The 19,405-nt window shown below is 37.0% G+C and overlaps 1 protein-coding gene across 3 annotated transcripts in view; it reads right to left on the bottom strand.

Moving 5' to 3' along the window:
* The window catches only part of pcdh15b (protocadherin-related 15b), a 244,704-nt gene that overhangs the window by 103,086 nt on the left and 122,213 nt on the right, over positions 1-19,405 (bottom strand). For all 3 annotated transcript variants that reach the window (XR_009330857.1, XM_059035858.1, XM_034031603.3), the window contains one exon: positions 1-62. This exon is cut by the window's left edge and continues 99 nt beyond it. Coding sequence is in view for 2 of the 3 variants with exons in the window: in XM_059035858.1 (XP_058891841.1) it covers positions 1-62 (62 nt within the window). In the remaining variant the exon portion in view is untranslated. The remainder of the gene's footprint in view (positions 63-19,405) is intronic.

Below are 19,405 nucleotides of genomic sequence, written 5' to 3'. Positions count from 1 at the left end.
AATTGTCTTATTGGGGCCTTGTACTCTTCCCTTTATCTGCATATTCTCCACCAGGAGAGTACCTAGAAAAAGAAAGAAAAAATCTATCAATTGTCAAAACTAAACCAACAACCCAACATTGTGTTAAGCAAGGTTCTTTTTAATGTGCACTATTATTTACCAAAGGCTAAGTTAATGCCACCAAACTATATGACTGCAGTTTTTTTGACCTTCATTATTTTTGACCTTCGTAATTCTAAAACAATGTGGTATTAAATACTACTTAAATTATGAAAACCAATAGAGTTGCACCAAACTGTGCCAGGATGCTATAGTACATGGTTTCAAATATATTTCCCCCATTTATATTTATATAAAAAACAACAACAAAAAAACCAAAAACCATCCCACAGGCATATTTATACTCATGTAGAGTTTTAATGTATTATTTTTCAGGTCACAGTGACAAATACTTTACCTCTTTAGTGTGCAGTTTGTTTTGTTTTATTTATGTTATTTAATTTTTAAGTAACTTTCTTTTTTAGCATAGCACTAGTTGCACAGGCTGGTGTACAATTATTTTCCTGAAAGTTCATTATTTCAAGGCTGTTTCATATTTTTTTTTTCTATTGGAAGCTTGGCAGAATCTGAAAAATCACAGAATACACAGAGTAGCCTGCCTGAGAATGGTTTGTATTTCAAAGCAAATATGCTCCATCCAAATGTTTGAGTTTTGTAATATCTTACAGCATTTAAAGACTGAATCTGGTAGCTGTCATAAATATTACAGTACCTTTGATGGTCTGTTGAGACATAAAATTAAATATATCTTGGGTATCTAATCTGGGTTGACACAGTAAATGTATAACACTGAAACTAGGAATCCAATATTCAACTCTTACTGTGTGCTTTACTCTAAGCCAGTGGTTTTCAACCCCGGTCCTCAGGGACCCCTGTGTCTTCTGGTTTTCATTTGAGCTGAGCTCTCAGTTACTTAAGGAAACCTTTAATTGAACTAATAATTAGCTTATTTAGGCCTTTTTAATTGTTTCCAACTCTTAAACAGTTGGATATTTCAACTTAACTATAAAATGTTATAAATAACTTGAAATTTGCAACTTTTTTGGAGCTGAGAACAATTAAAAGCTAATTAAGCTAATTATTAAAGGGTTTAATTAAGTAATTGAGAGCTCAGTTGGAATGAAACCCAGAAGACACAGGTGTCCCTGAGGACCGGGGCTGAAAACCACTGCTCTAAGCAATGCACCTACCCTTCCCTAGACAGAGTGTATTAAGTGGAAATTTCATTGTGGAGTTGTCCTGGAAATGACCTGGGTGGTTGCAGGCAGCCAGCTGGCCTGAAACAAGGATCTACATTGACAAGACACAGTAGAAACCTCACACAAAGCACTGCAACTGAAGCAACCCTGGAGGGCCAGTAATTAATATTATTATTATTTATTAGCAGATGCCCTTATCCAGGGAAACTTACAATTGTTACAAGATATCACATTATTTTTACATACAATTACATTATTTTTTAGACATTATTTTTACATACAATTATCTATTTATACATTTGGATTTTTACTGGAGCAATCTTGGTAATCCCCACCTGGGATTGAACCCACAACCCTCTGGTTAAGAGTCCAGGGCCCTAACCACTACTCCACACTGCTGCCCTGACTAAAGGATTGGAACTGATGGAACTGGCATTTGTGCTAATGGTTACATTGATAGAAATATCACACCCTAGATTAGAACTGAATGAACTTTTAAATTCAGCCCTTGGGTTGATATACTTCCCTTAACTAACTAACTATTTTACTGAACTGGGCTTAAACCATCAATATATACAAGAGTAGGCAGTAAAGCAAATGTGTAAAAAAAAAAAAAATCTGTTTTTTTAAGTTTTACTCAAGGACAGAGGACAGATTACATTAAAACAGAATGATGTTGCTGACATTCATCTACCTCTCCAATGTGCTTCAAATGTTAAATAGAAGCATGGCCTTTTTAAAGAATTAAATCATAATTCACTTAATACATTCTACCGGTAATGCTTCATCAGTATAAAGCTAACCTATTATATCAAATTGGGACATTGATTTTTAATGAAATCACTGGACTGTAACGTAGAAAAAACAAGGGCATTTTTATTTTGGACAAAGTCAGATTAAAATTTACCTGTAGTTCATTCATTTTCTTTGATTACAAAACTTAACCATGAAAAATCGGAATAATGAAATGCTGGATGTTCTCATTCTACCGTGGATTTGTCAGCACACCAGCTGGGATGGGACTCACCTGACACCATGCAATGCAAGTAAAATATGCAGTTACAGCTGCTTTAAAAAGCAAAAATGTAACTGTCCGTTGTACTGTGAAACAATGGACCAAAAATATTTTAATTACCTAGCAACGTGAAGCACAGTACAATCTGTCTTCTACTGTGGTCAAGAAAAGAACATATTACATAGAAAGAGACATAACATACACAGAATTGGTAAAGACATCTTGTTAGATGTATTATTAAACATTGTTTTATCACCACTATATATATATTGAGTGAGAAAGATAGTTACTGTTTGATGTGCACAGGTAACCACCATTTTTTTCAATGATTTGTCTAATGTATTCTGGGATACTGATCTTAATGATATTGTTCTAGACTGGCTTCTTTAACAAAAGTCAAGGAATGGTTTAATGAATATCACTTTTTATTTATTGTATTGATATTTGTGAATAGGGCCCATAAAGAGTGAGACAGACAGACAGTGAAAAACAAACAAACAAAAAAAGACAGTAAAAGGCTGTGAATTGCTTTAATTAAGGATCACTGTATCTGCTGTGCAGCACAGAGTACAAATATGACATAGAAGCACAGTGCATTCCTTATCAGGGCAACACTCACTGTACTCCATGACTCCCCAGGCTTAAAATCCTTTCGAGTCTGAAACTCCACACTATGTGAATCAAACTGAATGAGACCGCTGAGTGCCTAAGCTTTCTTAACTACCCATCTGTTTCAAATATAAACGGATTGCCGGGTCTGAACCTCAGATAAATGCAACTCCATTCTCACCTGAGATTGAGGTTTGGAAGCAAACATGGAGCTCCTGCTCACACATTGAAGACTCAATTGTGTGCTTAGTAGTATCAACTGCCTTTATTCTATTGCATTCTCGATGTGCCAGTTTACCAGGAATTAAATGTTTCAATGTCTTCTGTATTTTACCATAAATGACAAGTGGATCTACATATCTCAATACACCGTCACCACTAGGTAGATAACCCAATGTGGGTTTAGAATTGCTTTCAGGGTACTGACAACTGTACTATACTGGACTATATGGCACCCAATTGTATCAGTACTTGCATCATCTTGTGCTTGCACTTAACTGCTCCACACTTTGCTGTATTCTGCTACTGCTCTCAATCATAATTATATTTTCTGTATCTTGTACTTGACGATTCACGTTTTTTGTAATTGCTCTTATTTGAAATTGTTCTTATCCATTTATTGTACTTACTACTTGCTCTTAATGGAATTTACTCTTATAACCAAATATTTTTACTGCTCTTAGTCGTAATCGCTCTCAAATATAATTATTTACTGTATTTCTTTTTATTTTCTCTCATTTGAATTTGCTCTTACTACTGATTTTATTGTATTTTATAACTGCTCTTATCTGTAATGTGATTGTGATATTTGCAATGTGATACTTTGTAACAACTGTAAGTGGCCCTGAATAAGGGTGTATATAAATAAATACATAAATAAATAAATAAATAAATAAATAACATAGTGTTTGATTGACTCAAGGAGACAATTAATATATTGCTATGAACAACATCAGAAAGGAGTCCTTGACAGCAAAAATATCTATTCAAAAGGATTATATTTTTATACTGCACACAGATTTTCAATATAAGCTTACAAAGAATAACCAGAAACACAAGTGAGACACCGCTGTTTGATAATAAAATTATTTTTTTACTAAATGCATATGCATCCAGTAAATAGTGGCTAAACCCAGCGACTAATGCCCAATGGTACTTTTCCATGGCGGATTTTCTAAACCAGTTGCTAAATGAAACATAACAAATCCAGCTGGCAACAAAACTGTAAGACCTATTGTATGGAGATGGACTTGTAAACGCTAGCTTACAAACACAGTATGCTACAGAGGATTAGAAATATTGCACCACTAAAACCATGGTCATTTAGCTAAACAAGGAAAAAAATATCCTTTTTAATATACTAAATATGAATATAATATAAAAAACAGTACTAAAGAAATACACCATGAGGAAAACGTAAGCATTGTGAACAGGCCCAATGTTGCGGTGTTAGATCATAGATGCTAACCCCTATGCTGTACATATATACTGTAATTGTAACTTGTTTTGTATCAGTCATGTATCCTGGGTCATAATTCAACAGCGTAATATAGCTATTTAAAAGTTGAATCCAAGATCCTGCAAAGATATGTTGTTGTCTCTTCGGCTACATTCCTGTTAATTAAAGACCCAGGGTAGATATCAACAAAATGGTGATCAGGTAAAAGGTAAATAATAAGCTTGTTCATGTCATGCAGTCCTGTAATACTTTAATATTTGGTGAATAGAATCAATCAATAAATAAGAAGAAGTTACAGTTCAACACAACTAAACACAAAATAAATATTCATATTTAAAAGCTGTATCCATCTCTAAACTTCAATGACTGAAAATAAGCGCATTTTGTATTTTCTCATGATGCTTGGAAGCACAAGGGATTACACATTTACCTCCTGGCTACAATGTATGTCCTAACGGATTTTATACTGCCATTGGCACCCATCTCCTCTCCTACAATTGCTCCCCATTGCATTTATTTTCAAATTCAAAGAATTTCTCATAAACAGCTCCAGTAGTTAAAAATGATATCAAGGCTTCTCAATCTCTGACTGTACCTGAAACCAACCACAATTCCACAGAGTTGGTGCATTTCTGCAGTAAAAAGCAAAAGGTGGCATATTTAGAGTCTACTTTGGCTACAAGCATTATCAATAGATAACAATGGGTAACAAATTAGGGTGAACAAAATGGTTACTGTCCAAAAAAATACAGCTTTAGATCCAGGTAAACAAAAGATTTGGAGCTGGGGGTGCTGCTGAGCACAAAACATGTAAGACGTGTCTCCCCTAAGCTCCACGAGGTCACACTAAAATTTAATTAAATAACAGGCATAACTTAAGTAAATTTTATTTTTTTGGTCTAAGTTAAGGCTTTTTCACTGTTGTACTCCGTTTATTTAGCTCAAGCATGGGCTAATACAATTTAAAATTTTCCATCGCATTCATCGTATTCAAAGTTTCCTAGATTTACCCTGAAACTGACCCTAGCACTATTTGCTTGCCAAAGTAAAATCAGACACAGTGGCATTTGTAACTTTCCTGGCTAGACACTTAATTTTGCTAAATTGGAGGCAAGCTGCCCCACCCACTCACATCTGCTGGATTAGAGATGTGTTGCATTTTCTCAAGTTAGAAAACATTAAGTTTACTCTTTGTGGCTCCACTGAGAAATGTTATACAGCATGGCAACCTTTCTTATCTTATTTTGATTGCCTCCAGCTCCCATCCCTTTCTTGATGCTCCTGTTTTGGTTGGCGGATGCCTTCTCTGCTGAAAAAAAAGATTTGGAGCTAAAATACTTGTCTTGTGGCTGCATTAGGGGGTCATGGCATTCTGGTAAATGTGTGTTTCTAAAATGTAATGGCAAATGTGTTTATTTTTTTCACAGCTAATATAGGGTGGGAACTGAAGTGTAATGTGGAGTCTCAAAAGCCATGAAACTCAATCTAGTGTGTGATTGTTTCAGAGTAATGCAGCCTTGATGGTTCTAAAAAGCCATACGACGTAATACAGTTTAGTATTGAAGCCACCCTGATCTGGCACTGCAGGATTAATAATAATGAATAGGATTGTTACAGGTGTTATTTGTTTTTGTTAAAGGAAGATTGCCTTGCAGGAACCATGTTCTTAAGGAACTAGATTAAAAGATTAACACCTGTAACCCTAAACTGTGTATCCCCTACTCCAGTGGTTCTCAACCTTTTTTTAGGGAAGGCACACCCAGGCACTTGAAATTATTCTGAGGAACACCACATTATATAATCTGGCACTTGGAATTATTCTGAGGAACACCACATTATATAATCTGGCATTTGAAATTATTCTGAGGCACACCACATTATATAATCTGGCACTTGAAATTATTCTGAGGCACACCACATTATATAATCTTAAAACTGTAGTTTAATCACAGGTAGTATTGCTTTTTATATTACTAATTGTATATAGGCAATCAGTGCACTATGGGCACTGCATTCCCGACGGGCAAATCATTACTGACAAAAATAATAAAAAATACTATTATAAATTTATTGGTGCAATTGCAAGGGACAATCTGAATTCGATTGGTGATTGAGGTTTAAACTGGATTTAGACCTCAGGTTTAAACTTCAGATTGTCTGTTGCAATTGTACCATCATGTTTCAGGATAAACAATGTATCCATGTTTTTGACAAAAGACATGGACTAAAATGTAACAAATGCCAATCTTAAACATTGCAATGAGCACTCCTATTCAAATCGAGAACAAAACACTTATTTAAGCTAATATCGAAAACAAACAACTGATTTAAGCTAATATAGCATTGTATTCATTTTAAATTATTAATCAAACTATTAATTCAAATAAAAACTAGTTTAACCTCTTCAATTTATGTTGCTAATTAGGCATTATAAAAGCCAAGAAAAACCATGTCAGAATGCTCAAAACTGAAAGCATTGTCCTTAACATGGTAAATATATATATATATATATATATATATATATATATATATATATATATATATATATATATATATATACTGTATATATATATTAATACTTTAAAATAAATTATTGAAATGAAAAAATGTTTATCAACAATATACGTGTATGCGCTCAAACACCGGTTGAGAAACACTGCTCTACTCTTTACAAGGTGCACATGTGCAGTAGAGAAGCTGGTTTCCATAATCCAGGTACCTGTACAACCTTTTATAAGATGGAAATGGAAACTCAGAGGGACATATACCATTTTCCGGAAACTTACATCTGCCTGCCCCTTGAAGGGACATTTTGTTTGTCATCCTTCTCCTTCGCTTTTATTTTGTTTTGACAAGTGATGACTTAAGAACAAGTTGTTAGATTGCAATATGGTCTTTCGCATGTGGGCAACATAGGAGAAAGGTGAAAAACTGTGGCACCACATGACAGGGACTGTCGACGTTACGAGGCTGCTCCTGCCATGATAGAATCTGAAGATTACGTTTTTAAAGAGAGAGATTTTAGGAGCAGGTCTCTGAGAATGACATACTTCTTAGTGCTGGTGACCCTACCAACCATACAGATTTGATGAAATGTGGCAGACGACCTATTCAGTATTAAAAGTGCTTAAATCCATCTACATTCATGTGTGGAACTTGAGCCAGGTTAAAGAGAGACAGCTCCAGAGTGGGTTGTTTTTCCACTGCAGAGCTGAGCCGTGCTACTGACGTCGCACGCAACGAAAGACAGTTGTTATTATTTATTTATTTATTTATTTATTTATTTATTTATTTTTTTTTTTTAAATTTAGTCGTTGCCAATTAGTTTTTATTATTTTCTCCCCAATTTGAAATGCCCAATTATTTTTAGGCTCAGCCCACTGCTACCACCCCTGCGCTAACTCGGGAGGGGCGAAGATGAACACACGCTGTCCTCTGAAGCGTGTGCCGTCAACCGCCTGCTTCTTCACACTCTGCAGACTCACCGTGCAGCCGCCTCAGAGCTACAGCGGACAACGCAGCTCTGGGCAGCTTACAGGCAAGCCCGCAGGCGCCCGGCCAGACTACAGGGGTCGCTGGTGCACGGTGAGTCGAGGACACCCTGGCCGACCAACCCCTCCCTCCCCCTGGACGACGCTCGGCCAATTGAGCGCCGCCCCCTGGGAGCTCCCGTCCACGGTCGGCTATGGATTAGCCTGGACTCGAACCGGCGACGTCCAGGTTATAGAGCGCATCCTGCACTCTAGCGAGTGCTTTTACTGGATGCGCCACTCGGGAGCCCCCTATTGTTATTATTTAACTCAGTTTGCCAAAAGATGTGCAAACAAATGGTGTTCAAAAACTTTCTCATTTCTGACACATGACTTCTATCTGTCCACAGAGAAACTAGAGCCTTCACTTCCAAGCACCTATTAACAATCACCTAAATTAACAGCCACATACTGTACAACCTAAAACTCAGTTAACATAGCAAATTCATTAAATCTAAATGTGCACAAAGGCTGATATTCTCCCCCCCAAAAAAAAGAAATCACCCTTTGTATTTTTTTATTATGAAAGTATGTTGTTTAATGTATTTAAACGAGGCACCCCGCTCTGAATAATGAGATGAGCTTTATTCACAGCGTATTTACTAAAGGGCTAAAATCGTAGTGTGCACCTTAAAGTGAGCGATAATTAGTTTGTTTGGAAACCAGGCTTTAAACACTGATAGACACACTATTTAATAATCTATCTGGCATCATGGAGGCATTACTTGCATTAAAGTTTTCATATAGAGCCGTGAAAAAGACATGTAATTAACAGGTTATATTAAACATGACTAAACATGAATTAATGTTCCCTTTCAATTCGTAGACAAACAGCAACATACTTATGGGATATGCCTGCCTATTGGAAGGTATTACTGAGCTCTTTATATCAGAGCTGCCGATAGGCCCCTTCCTGGGGTGACGTCCTCGGTCCCGCCTACTGGGGAATCAAAATAGTCAACCCACGGAAGCTATTCATCTTTTTGCCTCTCAAGACGGTGCGCATAGCGCCCTCGGTGTTCAGTACACCCAGTGCATGTGGTGCTCGGTGAACACGGTGTAAGCCTTTATTGCCTTGTACCATACGACTTGCGAGTGATAATTAAATCTCACTGTTGTTGATGATCATTTTAATTAACATTCAAACATTCGTGGGAACATAGAACACAAAATGATGCAATATGAATCACAGACATAAAAAAAACTCTAGTACCAGGCAGTAAAGTACAAAAGCATTAGCAAGTGCATAATATAACATCCACTGAGGTTAATGGGTCAGTGGTTTTGTTAGTCCAGCAGCTAATATATACAATAGCAGCAGAATTATATCTATCTCAAACAAAAACAAAAAAAAAAAGTTATTTATTTTTTTCAAAACCTGTTCGTAGATTCCTTCTATGGACCAGTAGGACCAGCTTGCATTCAACAGAACAAAACAGTGGTAGTATAACAAAAAAGGGAATACATTTTATGTTCTTTACTTCTTTTTGGGTTTTCTTTTGTAGCGAGAGAAACAAATGTTATGGACTTAAACCGTTCTTGCCGGCTGCAGACATCCACATTTGAATTTCCTTCAGCCTCCCGCATTGTACATGTTTACCTTTACCCGCCTTTTTTGCTAAAATTCCAACCTCCAAATGAAAAAGGAACATTTCTAAAATGTAAAGAGACGTACTGTGGACATTTGAGACAGGACAGGTTTTAAAATTGGCCCTAAAACTGAAATAAATGAATACGTAAATTAAGCTAGATTCATACATTTTATCCTGCAGTAGGACTAGGGACGGATCTTTCCCAGAAGGTACAAGAGGCCGTGGGGCATTTGGTATTGTACATTAGAGACTCAGAGACCAGGTATGCAAAAGCAAGTTTCTGTGCGCCTCTCTTCCTATGTGTGTCGGCCCGTCTGCCTGCATACAGTTTTTGTAAAATGTCCCAAACAAACAGTGACCTACGCTATAGCGTAATTTTCATATAGGTTAATCCAGCCCTGCCTGCAAAGGGCTGCGTCTGTTGAGTGCTCATTTTTTGTCAATGTAAGCCTCCTCCACCTTTCACAATAAGCCACTGTAGAGGCAAACTTCCACAGCAAAAAGATGAGATGTGTGTGTCTTTATATGTATTTGTGTGTTGCTGAGGTTCAAATGATAGAACTGCTGTCTTGTCTCACAATACTTTTCGCAATCCTCAAATTGGGCGTAATGTACACCCCTGTGTTCTTTATTGCTGAAATATGCTCTGTGTGTAGGTATGTGTCACAAAGACGGCTGTAGTGGGTGACACGTCAGACCAGAAAGGAATACACAGACAGGCGGTGGTGATGAGAAGCTGAGTGCAAATGGTAGCACTCAGCGTTTATTAACAAAGTAAAAGGTTTAAACAGAACACAAAACAGGACACGGCACTGGAGCCAAAATAAACAGACAAACAAAAACGTACTAACACACAAAACAAGTGGACGAACGTTAACAAGTACCATGCTGGCACTTCCAGCACGCTGTAGCAGTTGTTATCTTTTTAGTTTCTTTTTAGTTCTCCTCCTCTCTCTCCCGTTCTCCACTCATGAACACCCAACTTCGAGTGAATGAAACGTGCATCTATTTATACTGTTGTGCTGGGATTCAATTACTAATTAATTATTCACTTGAATCCCAGCACGTGAATTAATTACGTGCAACCCCATGCTCACATATTATTACATACTTTAAATGCACGTGAAGTGATGTGCAATCCCGTGCCTAAATATAATTATACAATTTAAATACCACGTGAAACACAGACCCGTTTATATCCTGTGTACCAATCTCTATACACCAACATTAACACACGCAACATACAACACATAACACACGAATGTACACAGGGGCGGGGCACATTGCCACAGTATGACAGCTATATCTTTGAAAAAACATAATGAAATAACCCTCATGCATCACTGACATCACTTTGTCCATTTTCATCCTGGGGAATGGCAGGCGCACTAGAGTAATCCATTGCTTTTATCCCCATTCTTTAATTGCATTCAGTCTTTTAATGATTTCTAGTAGAAGCCCATAATGCACCTCTGCCAAAGGCAGAGAGATGACCATCTGTGAGGTTGCCAGAACAATAACTACTATATCACTACCATTCCCAATGCCAGAAGTGAGTGTCTGACCTTTTTGGAGAGAAATGATTAGCTCCAATTTAGCAACAGTCTCTATTTAAAAAGTACTGGGGCCACTATGCTGGCCTTTTGACCTTTACATTTGGAATAATGTGAAAAGTTCTTAAAAGAAGTAAAAAAGATGGGGTGCTCAATCAGCATGCAAGCTGATAGAAAGATAGAAAGAAACACTTATCAGAAGGCAATATTTTGGCTTTCATCACAGAAATGCAAGCAAGTGTGGTTAGCTATAAAACATAAGAAAATCAATGTTATAGAGTAGATGGAAAGGGTGATTGCTATGAAGGTGCAGAGTAATTAGCATGAAGTACGAAGGCATGAAAGATGAAATGGGAGCCAGTACAAAGTAGCATATTAAAAAAGAAAAGGGGTGGCAAATGGGTAGTTTAGGTTAGGGGTGATTAAAGGTAGTTGAATCATGCTTTTCTTGTTAAAAGCTGTCATATTCCAGGCCCTTGTTCTTGTTTCTTTTTGCATAATCATACAGTTCTGACCTCAACCTGTTACTTTGGTTTATGCGCCCCCCCCCCCCCTTTCATTTTGATCAATATTTAGCAACCTCTTACAAAGTCACATTGGATTATCTATCTCCTCATAGGTTAGACCTAGAGCTTTATAAAAACAGCCTATAAAGAAAGGGAATTTCAGATTGCAAGGGCTTCACCTAAGGCTAACCCTTGCTTTACCTGTTGAGCTCTTCTCCAGCCTTCGCGCTCCATTAATACAGCACATTTCCTTGGTGATATTCTACATGCAATCTACAGCGCACACATGCTGATGGTCTGCTTGCCCCCTACATCGTCTGACATTAATGTGTGAAATTCCACATCGCACTGCAGCCACTTGTCAGGATTACATGAATACACAAGAACATGTGAGTGTCAATAAATTATGTAATGAACAGGTAATGTAGACTTGGAGAGCAGCAATAATCGCAGTGTCATCAGCGGTGGTCTGTGTTTTAAAGAGGCCATCCAGAACAGCCACTTCTTCTTAGTGATCAAAATACCTTGGTTGGGGGTATTACTTTTTAATGATAATGCAGTTTATGTACCTCAAAAAGCCCATGTACATTTTTTAATATAAGCTTTCAGGAAAGGTGCTTTGTTTTCCTTTTAAAGTATCTCTTAAGACTACACATTATATAAATCATGAATTTACTAGGACAAGATAAGTATTAAGGAAATGCCCCCCCACTTTACTGTAGACTTGATTTACTTTGGTTACAAGAGAAACAGTATACTCAGCGCTGCTGTCTTATTTTTTCTATTACTACCTGAAGACAGACGCTATCCCTTATCCCCAGATTGAAATCGCCTCAATCCGATTAAGTGCATTTGTAGCGCGGATAAAATGCATTTGCTTTCTTATAAAACCAACAGTTTTCGCTTTTCGATAAAATCTTCGTAAAGTGGTAGATTTATAAGTTGACACTGTCATCTGTCAAACTGACCTCAGCCGTGTTGTGTTTAAATTAAACATGCTTTTTCCTATTTGCAAAAGGAATGTACCTTTATAAATAACTGACTTCTGGGAGATACTTTTTTCTAAATAAAGGTCTGAAGGTGACCATCGTTATTCATCTAGTCCTATACATTATAGCCAAATGCAGTGCTTGAATATTAAAAAAGCACAGTGCACAAAATAAATAGACGGTGCCCTTCCCTATATGATAATAAACCCTGAATCAATAATTGAAATGACTCAATATACTAAGTGGAATTATTGTAATGGCCCATAAGACAGGACATGTTTGTGATGTTTATTCCTATCAGGGATGCAACAGCTCTGATTTTCTCAAACCGAAACCGAACCAAAACCAGCATTTTTGTGCAATGAAAAAGTGTTGGCAGTCTCAGCTAAGTGTTATAAAAATGCATCCTAAGAGGTGAAAAACTGAAATTAAGTTTTTGAGTTAAAAAAAGTTGTTGTCTGTCATGTCTGTTAAATTACTCTAGTGTAGAACTAATTTAGACTTCGACCTAATAAAAAATGTAATAATGATGCTAAACTGACTAAAACCGCCAAATGCGAAAGTTTTGAAAGAAAATAACATTCCAGTTGAAGTGCTGAACCATTGTGAAACTGGAATAAGCAGTAAACTGGGCAAAGCTGCAAAACAAGCGAAAGGGATTTGCGGACATGGACCAGTTTGAGAGTAATCTGAGGAAGACATGCTTACTAAGCAGCTAGATTCAAAGGGGCATTGTAGCCTACCACTTGGAGTCTTAGTGCAAATATCTGGAAGATGCTTTAAATTAGATGCTGCATTCTATCAGCATATTGATTGAATTCAAGTGTAAGGGCCTTATCCATAGAGTCACATGTATTATAGTAATGGGCTATGATAAAACATAAATCTAGATGACATTTTAAATTAGAAGTATTTCCTCATCAGAAATTTTAAAATGCTTAATTTTTTGCTTCCAACATGTGGATTAAATCATTTCAATTTCGAAAACCATGATTTGCACATGATCTGCTACTCCCAACAGACCCAGGCAACAATGGGGGTGCCAAGACAAAAACATATTTAAAAGTTTAATGTCTGTTAATACATTTTTAATTATTTCTGCATTCAGTGCCTCAATTCCCTGAACAGACATATCCAAATGTTTCTCTTCTGTCTTTTTTATTTCAGATACTTGATTCAGATTATCCTCCCCAGGATAGATTATTATGCCTTCAATATGTTTTCCATCAGCAAATATTCTTGAATGTTTTTCAATTTTTTGTAGAGACATCTTTTATTCTTTGAGTATGTGAAGAGAGGATGGAAGTCAGCCTACATATAAATACAGCTTGGTTATAAAGTTAGCTGGCCATTTTGAAAGGGTATTTTATGCTACTGTCAAGAGGTGTTGTAGTTTATTAGCATTAATGAACTGCTAATATGGCTATTACTATATTTTTAAAAAATGAATAGATTTGTTTCCCTCTCACAAAATGGATGTTTATTTCCAGTCGCATGGTTTATAAAAAGATTACCTTTTTTTTTTTTTTTTTAATCTGGTATTGCTCATAAAACATTACACAACATATTTTGTTCTTAGCTGTTTGGCCAAGTTCCAAGTACTGCCCCAGAAAGTGAAAACTAACTTTTTAAAAGTTATTATAAAAAGTAGAGTACATGGAAAGCATAAAGAAGGCAAAAAATCATAGTGTAACGTTCCTGGGGGGTTGTTATGGGTTTCACTTTCGGTAGGGTTTAGGACTGAATTCCACTGGAAGCTGGGCCGTGACGTTGGTCAGCAAGGGGTGGAGATAGAAGAGGGTCAATTACAGAGCGAAGGATCAACGATGATGAGTTTTAAGACTGGAGCTCTGTAATCCAACCCACTCAGAAGAGCAGGTATTGATCTAGGCTTGCTGGTGCCTCTACCTTTTACTGCTGATATTTAATAAATGCAACCTGTGTCTTGCGCTCCACGACGGGAGGTTTGTTGATTTGCTTGTGGTTAGGACTCTGTTTGTTCCATTTATTTTTGTTATACCTATATTTTTCTGTACTAACAGGATTGAAAACAATTAAAACGTCAGTTTTTAAACTACTGGTTGTCTTATTGATCAATATCCAGTATTGACAAATCTGTGGAATTCCTGTTTCAACATTTAACCCTCGAAATAGAAGTTGAAATAAATGTAAACAATTACTGGTATTACTATTTTATTTTTTTAAACTCGTACATTATTAGTATCTTTCATAAAGCGGGAAGCCATTGCTAATAATACACCTTCCCAATTGTAGGTTTGTACCTACCACCCCAATGTAGATACACATGCAGCACATATGCAAATAGTATTGTTTGGACAGAGGAGTACACATACCTACAGTACCAGAACAATGTGGATACAATTTCAAGGTATCAAGTTTATTTTATAGTCCAAAAGTAAAATTCGATAACTGTTAAAAACATTACGATTTTATAAGGTAATAGACAATGACCTTATAGGATATTACGTTTATTCAGTGTCTATAAAATGCTAATTTAATCCTGTCATGAATAATGCTCCGGGTTTGTTCCAATGTTAACCCTTGTTTCACCCATGCTAAAAATGAACACATAATAGGTAGATAAAAAAAGATTCTGACTACAAACAAAAAAAGGAGCAAATAGCCAGCTATTAACGTTACCATATGTAATATGGTGTGTTGTTTAAGCATCCTTCCTTTTCAAATGAAGCAACACACTTACTATTATGATAGAATCTAATATCACTCCAAAGCTTATGAATTAGTAATTTCTTTTACAATTAACTTTTTCAGAGTATCTGTATTACCTTATGTTTCTTGCTTTTACGTTTCTTTAACTATCTACATGTTATGACTATGCAGTTCCACATTTAACATCTTGTAATTATTTTATTTTACTGTTTTCAAGTGTCCCACATAGTCTAACTTATTTTCTTATTTTTCTACAGCATTCTGTTAGGGGCAGTGATCCGTCTACACCACAGACGTGACAAGTTCAATCATTGAATCTTGCTTGCTTCTTCACCAGTCTTTCACTTCTTATCTTCAGAAGCTCTGTCACATTAGTTGCGTCTGTAACTTCAGGTCTGGTAATGGAACTTCCACTGTCTTCTGCCCTGATGTTGGATGCAGGTTGTGACAAAAAAAATAAAAATAATAATAATTAAAAAAAAGTATTTCTCTCCGGTTTCTTCTCAGGAGATTTCTTGTAGGGAGTTCCACAATGTACGGCCTGGGTGCGTCTGCTTTTCTTACTACTCTGGCAGGTTCCCAGTATCTGCCTTGCCTAACTCTCACCTTTTCATTCTGTTGCAGAGTGGGCATTTCTTTCGCGTTTCTGTCATAGTAGTGCTTTTGTTTTTTACTTTTTGCAGTGCTTGTTGTACTGTCTTGCCGTTTTCAGGTTGCAGTAAACTGTGTGCTGTGGGCAATCTCGTTCTCAGTCTTCTGCCTATTAACATCTGAGCAGGTGATTGTATCTCAGTTCCTCTGGGTGTATCTCTGTAAGCCAGAAATGCTAAATAAAAATCTTGGTTAGTTGCTTTAGCCTTCTTAAGCAGGTTCTTGACAGTTTGCACAGTTCTCTCAGCAAGGCCGTTAGACTGAGGGTACAGAGGGCTTGACGTTACATGTTGAACTCCCCAAGGTTCTGCAAATTCTTTAAATTTTTTACTTGCATATTGTGGTCCATTGTCAGAGACTACTTTCTCTGGTATTCAATGTCTTGCAAATGCAGACTTCAGTGATCACAGTTTCACTTGTTGATTCTCTTAACAGGCCTACTTCAAAGAATCCAGAATATGAGTCCACCATCAGTACATATTCTTTGTTTTCAAAGTAGAAGATATCGGTAGAAATCATCTGTCATGGTCTGTTTGGCACCTCATGCTGCATCAGTGGTTCTTTGTGCTGTTGTCATTTGTGTTTCTGGCATTCAGCACATTTTGACACTACATCAGTAATGAATGCATTCATACCTGGCCAATACAAGATCTCTCTGGCTCTTCTTTTACATGCTAAAATGCCGAGGTGTCCTTCATGTATTCTTTTCAGCATTTCGCCCCACATTCTTTCAAGTATGACTATTTTCTCCCCTTTTAGGATCAGATTGTCAGCTGCGCTTTCTTCTCTCACATTCCAGTAGAGTTTCAGCTCTTTGGGTATTTCTTTGCTTGTTTCAGGCCATCCTTTCTCTATAACCTTTTTCAGAGCCTGCATTGTGCTGTCATTTTGAATCTCGACACTTAACTCTTTGCGTTTGTCATACGAGATGGGAAAATGTTGTGTCAGCATATGTAACTGTGCCTCAGCTTCCTCTTCAATGCTATAATCTGTCTCTGGCAGGTAAGCTCTCGATAGCGCATCTACAACCAGCATTAGTTTAGCATTAGTTTACCTGGAACATATTTCAGATTTTTCAGATCATAGTGGTACTTCTGCACTCTCAATAGTAATCTCCAAATTCTTGGTGGTGCTTAACTCAATGGTTTCTTCACTATCGCTTCAAGTGGCTTGTGATCTGACTCAACATAAATTCTTCTGCCAGACACATACTGGTGGAACTTCTCACATCTCTACTACTGCCAGCATCTCCTTCTCAATTTGAGCATACCTTTGCTCTGTGGTGGACAGTGCTCTAGACGCATATGCAATTGCTGCACCGTTTTGTAGCAAAGCTGCTGCCAAGCCACTCTGTGAGGCATCTACTGTTAACTTTACTGGCTTGTTTTGGTCAAAATATTTAAAAACTGGAGCTTTTGTTAAACATGCTTTCAGCGCTTTCACTGCCTTTTCATGTTCTTTTGTCCAGTGACATTCAGTATCATTCTGCAACAATTGCCTTAGTGGTGCAGACATTTGTGGTAGAAATTAGCCATACCTAACAGTCTTTGCAGCTCCACCTTGTTTGTTGGCTCAGGCATGTCCACAACTGCCTTTATCTTTGCATCATCAGGTTTCATGCCATCTGCTGTGAGAATGTTTCCCAGGTACTTCAACTGTGGCATCAACTGTGGCATTGCAATGTGGCACTTTTTCTTTTTGAATTGTAACCCAACTTCTCTTGCTCGCATTAAGACTCTTTTCAGTCTTTAATCATGCTCTACTTTGGTAGTGACACCTTCAATTCCTTCCATTATTTCTGCAATTTTCTTGTGAAAAACTTTGGGTGCACTCGGTATTCCAAATGGCAGTCTCTGAAAATGGTACCTCCCGAATGGTGTATTGAACGTGGTGTACTTTGAACTCTGCTCATCCAGCGGTATTTGCCAGAATCCACTGGAAGCGTCTAAAATGCTAAAGTACTTTGCTCCTGTCAATTTACTACTTATTTCTTCCATTGTTGGTAGCTGGTAGTGTTCTCTTTGAATTGCTTTGTTCAATTGTTGGGGGTCCAAACATATTCTTAAGGACTTGTCAGGCTTTTCTACTATTACCATGGGGCTGACCCACTCGGTTGGTTCATTTTCTTTCACAATTACTCCCAGTTCTGTCATTCTTTCCAATTCTTTTTTAACTCTGTCTCTTAAAGCAAACGGTATTTTCCTTGGTGGATGCACAGCGGGAGCAACATCCGGTTCAGGTTTCATTCTGTGAGTGCTTTGTAAACATCCTAAATCTCCGAAAACATCTTTGTACTGTGCTAATATCTTGCTTCCTTCTTGTTCTATATTTAAATGCATCACTCGCTTTACTAAATTGAGCTCTTCACATGCTTTTAATCCTAACACAGACTGCCTACTCTCTTCATTTCTTTGTATCTTTTTATTTCATCCATCTCAGGGACTGTGGGATCACTTATCCCATAGACTATTCTGTCTCTTATCAGAGATTCTGTCATGTTACCAAACTCACATCTTACTTTTATTCTTCAATTCTGTTACATATTGATCTAGCGTCTCACCTGAGCATTGCACACTCGTGAAGAAAACATTCCTTTCATACGTGATATTCTTTCTTGGGGTGCAGCAGTCCTCAAGTTTTTTCATTACGACTTGCAGTTATTCTTTTTCTGCTTGATCATGGAACGTGAAAACGTTATAAATCTCGAATGCATCTACCACGTGTAGAAACAGCTTCTCCGGTTTCCATTCCATAGCTGCTAAGTATATTTCAAATCTCTGTTTGAATTTCCTCCACTGTTCAGCCATGTTGCCTTCTAGGCTCAATCTTTCCATTTTTTTCCCCCACGTTTATTTATTTATTTATTTATTTATTTTACATCACTGTCTTTAAGGTGTGTATGATTTGTTAGTTACCAAAATCTCAGACAAGTGGATCATTTTGTACCACTTAATATGCACCGATGAAACATAACCTGGTTAACCATACTGATGGCATATCAAATACTTAGATGACAGATATGGTTGCATTGTTGTAGAACTTAAGGATAAAACAAAATACATTTCGACAAGGAATTGCATTAGTTCTATTACTTAGTTGTGCACAAGGTGGTTTCAATAAATACTTTCTGATTTAAATATAGGCCTGCTATGTGACAGTTTGGGATATTCAGATCATTTAAAACAGTAGGTAGGTGTTTTTTATTTATTTATTTATTTATTTTTATTTTTATATATATTAGTCGAATAAACCGCTACCGAATAAGCCCATTTTGCTACCTACTTTCCAGGCAGGTAGAAAATCCTCACTACTGCCTTAAAATGTTAACTTCTAGCCCTGCATTAAGGCCTTATCGAGCACAATATTCTGCAATTTTGAATACTGACTTTGGGTACTGTTTTAATTCTGGAAACTGGTGTTTTTTTTTAATCTTTTGCTAAATTGCATTGCCTTTTACGTTTTACGCAGTTCTGTGCATTGGTAACATTGTGATTTAATTTTTTTGTTGGGTCGTTAATGGGTCCACGTGTCCACAGTCGTCTTTTGACAAG

The sequence above is a fragment of the Acipenser ruthenus genome, chromosome 13, assembly GCF_902713425.1.
Source record: "Acipenser ruthenus chromosome 13, fAciRut3.2 maternal haplotype, whole genome shotgun sequence".
Taxonomy (NCBI): Eukaryota; Metazoa; Chordata; class Actinopteri; order Acipenseriformes; family Acipenseridae; genus Acipenser; species Acipenser ruthenus.
The sequence above is the reverse complement of the archived record's forward strand: the minus strand, read 5'-3'. Positions and strand labels throughout refer to the sequence as shown.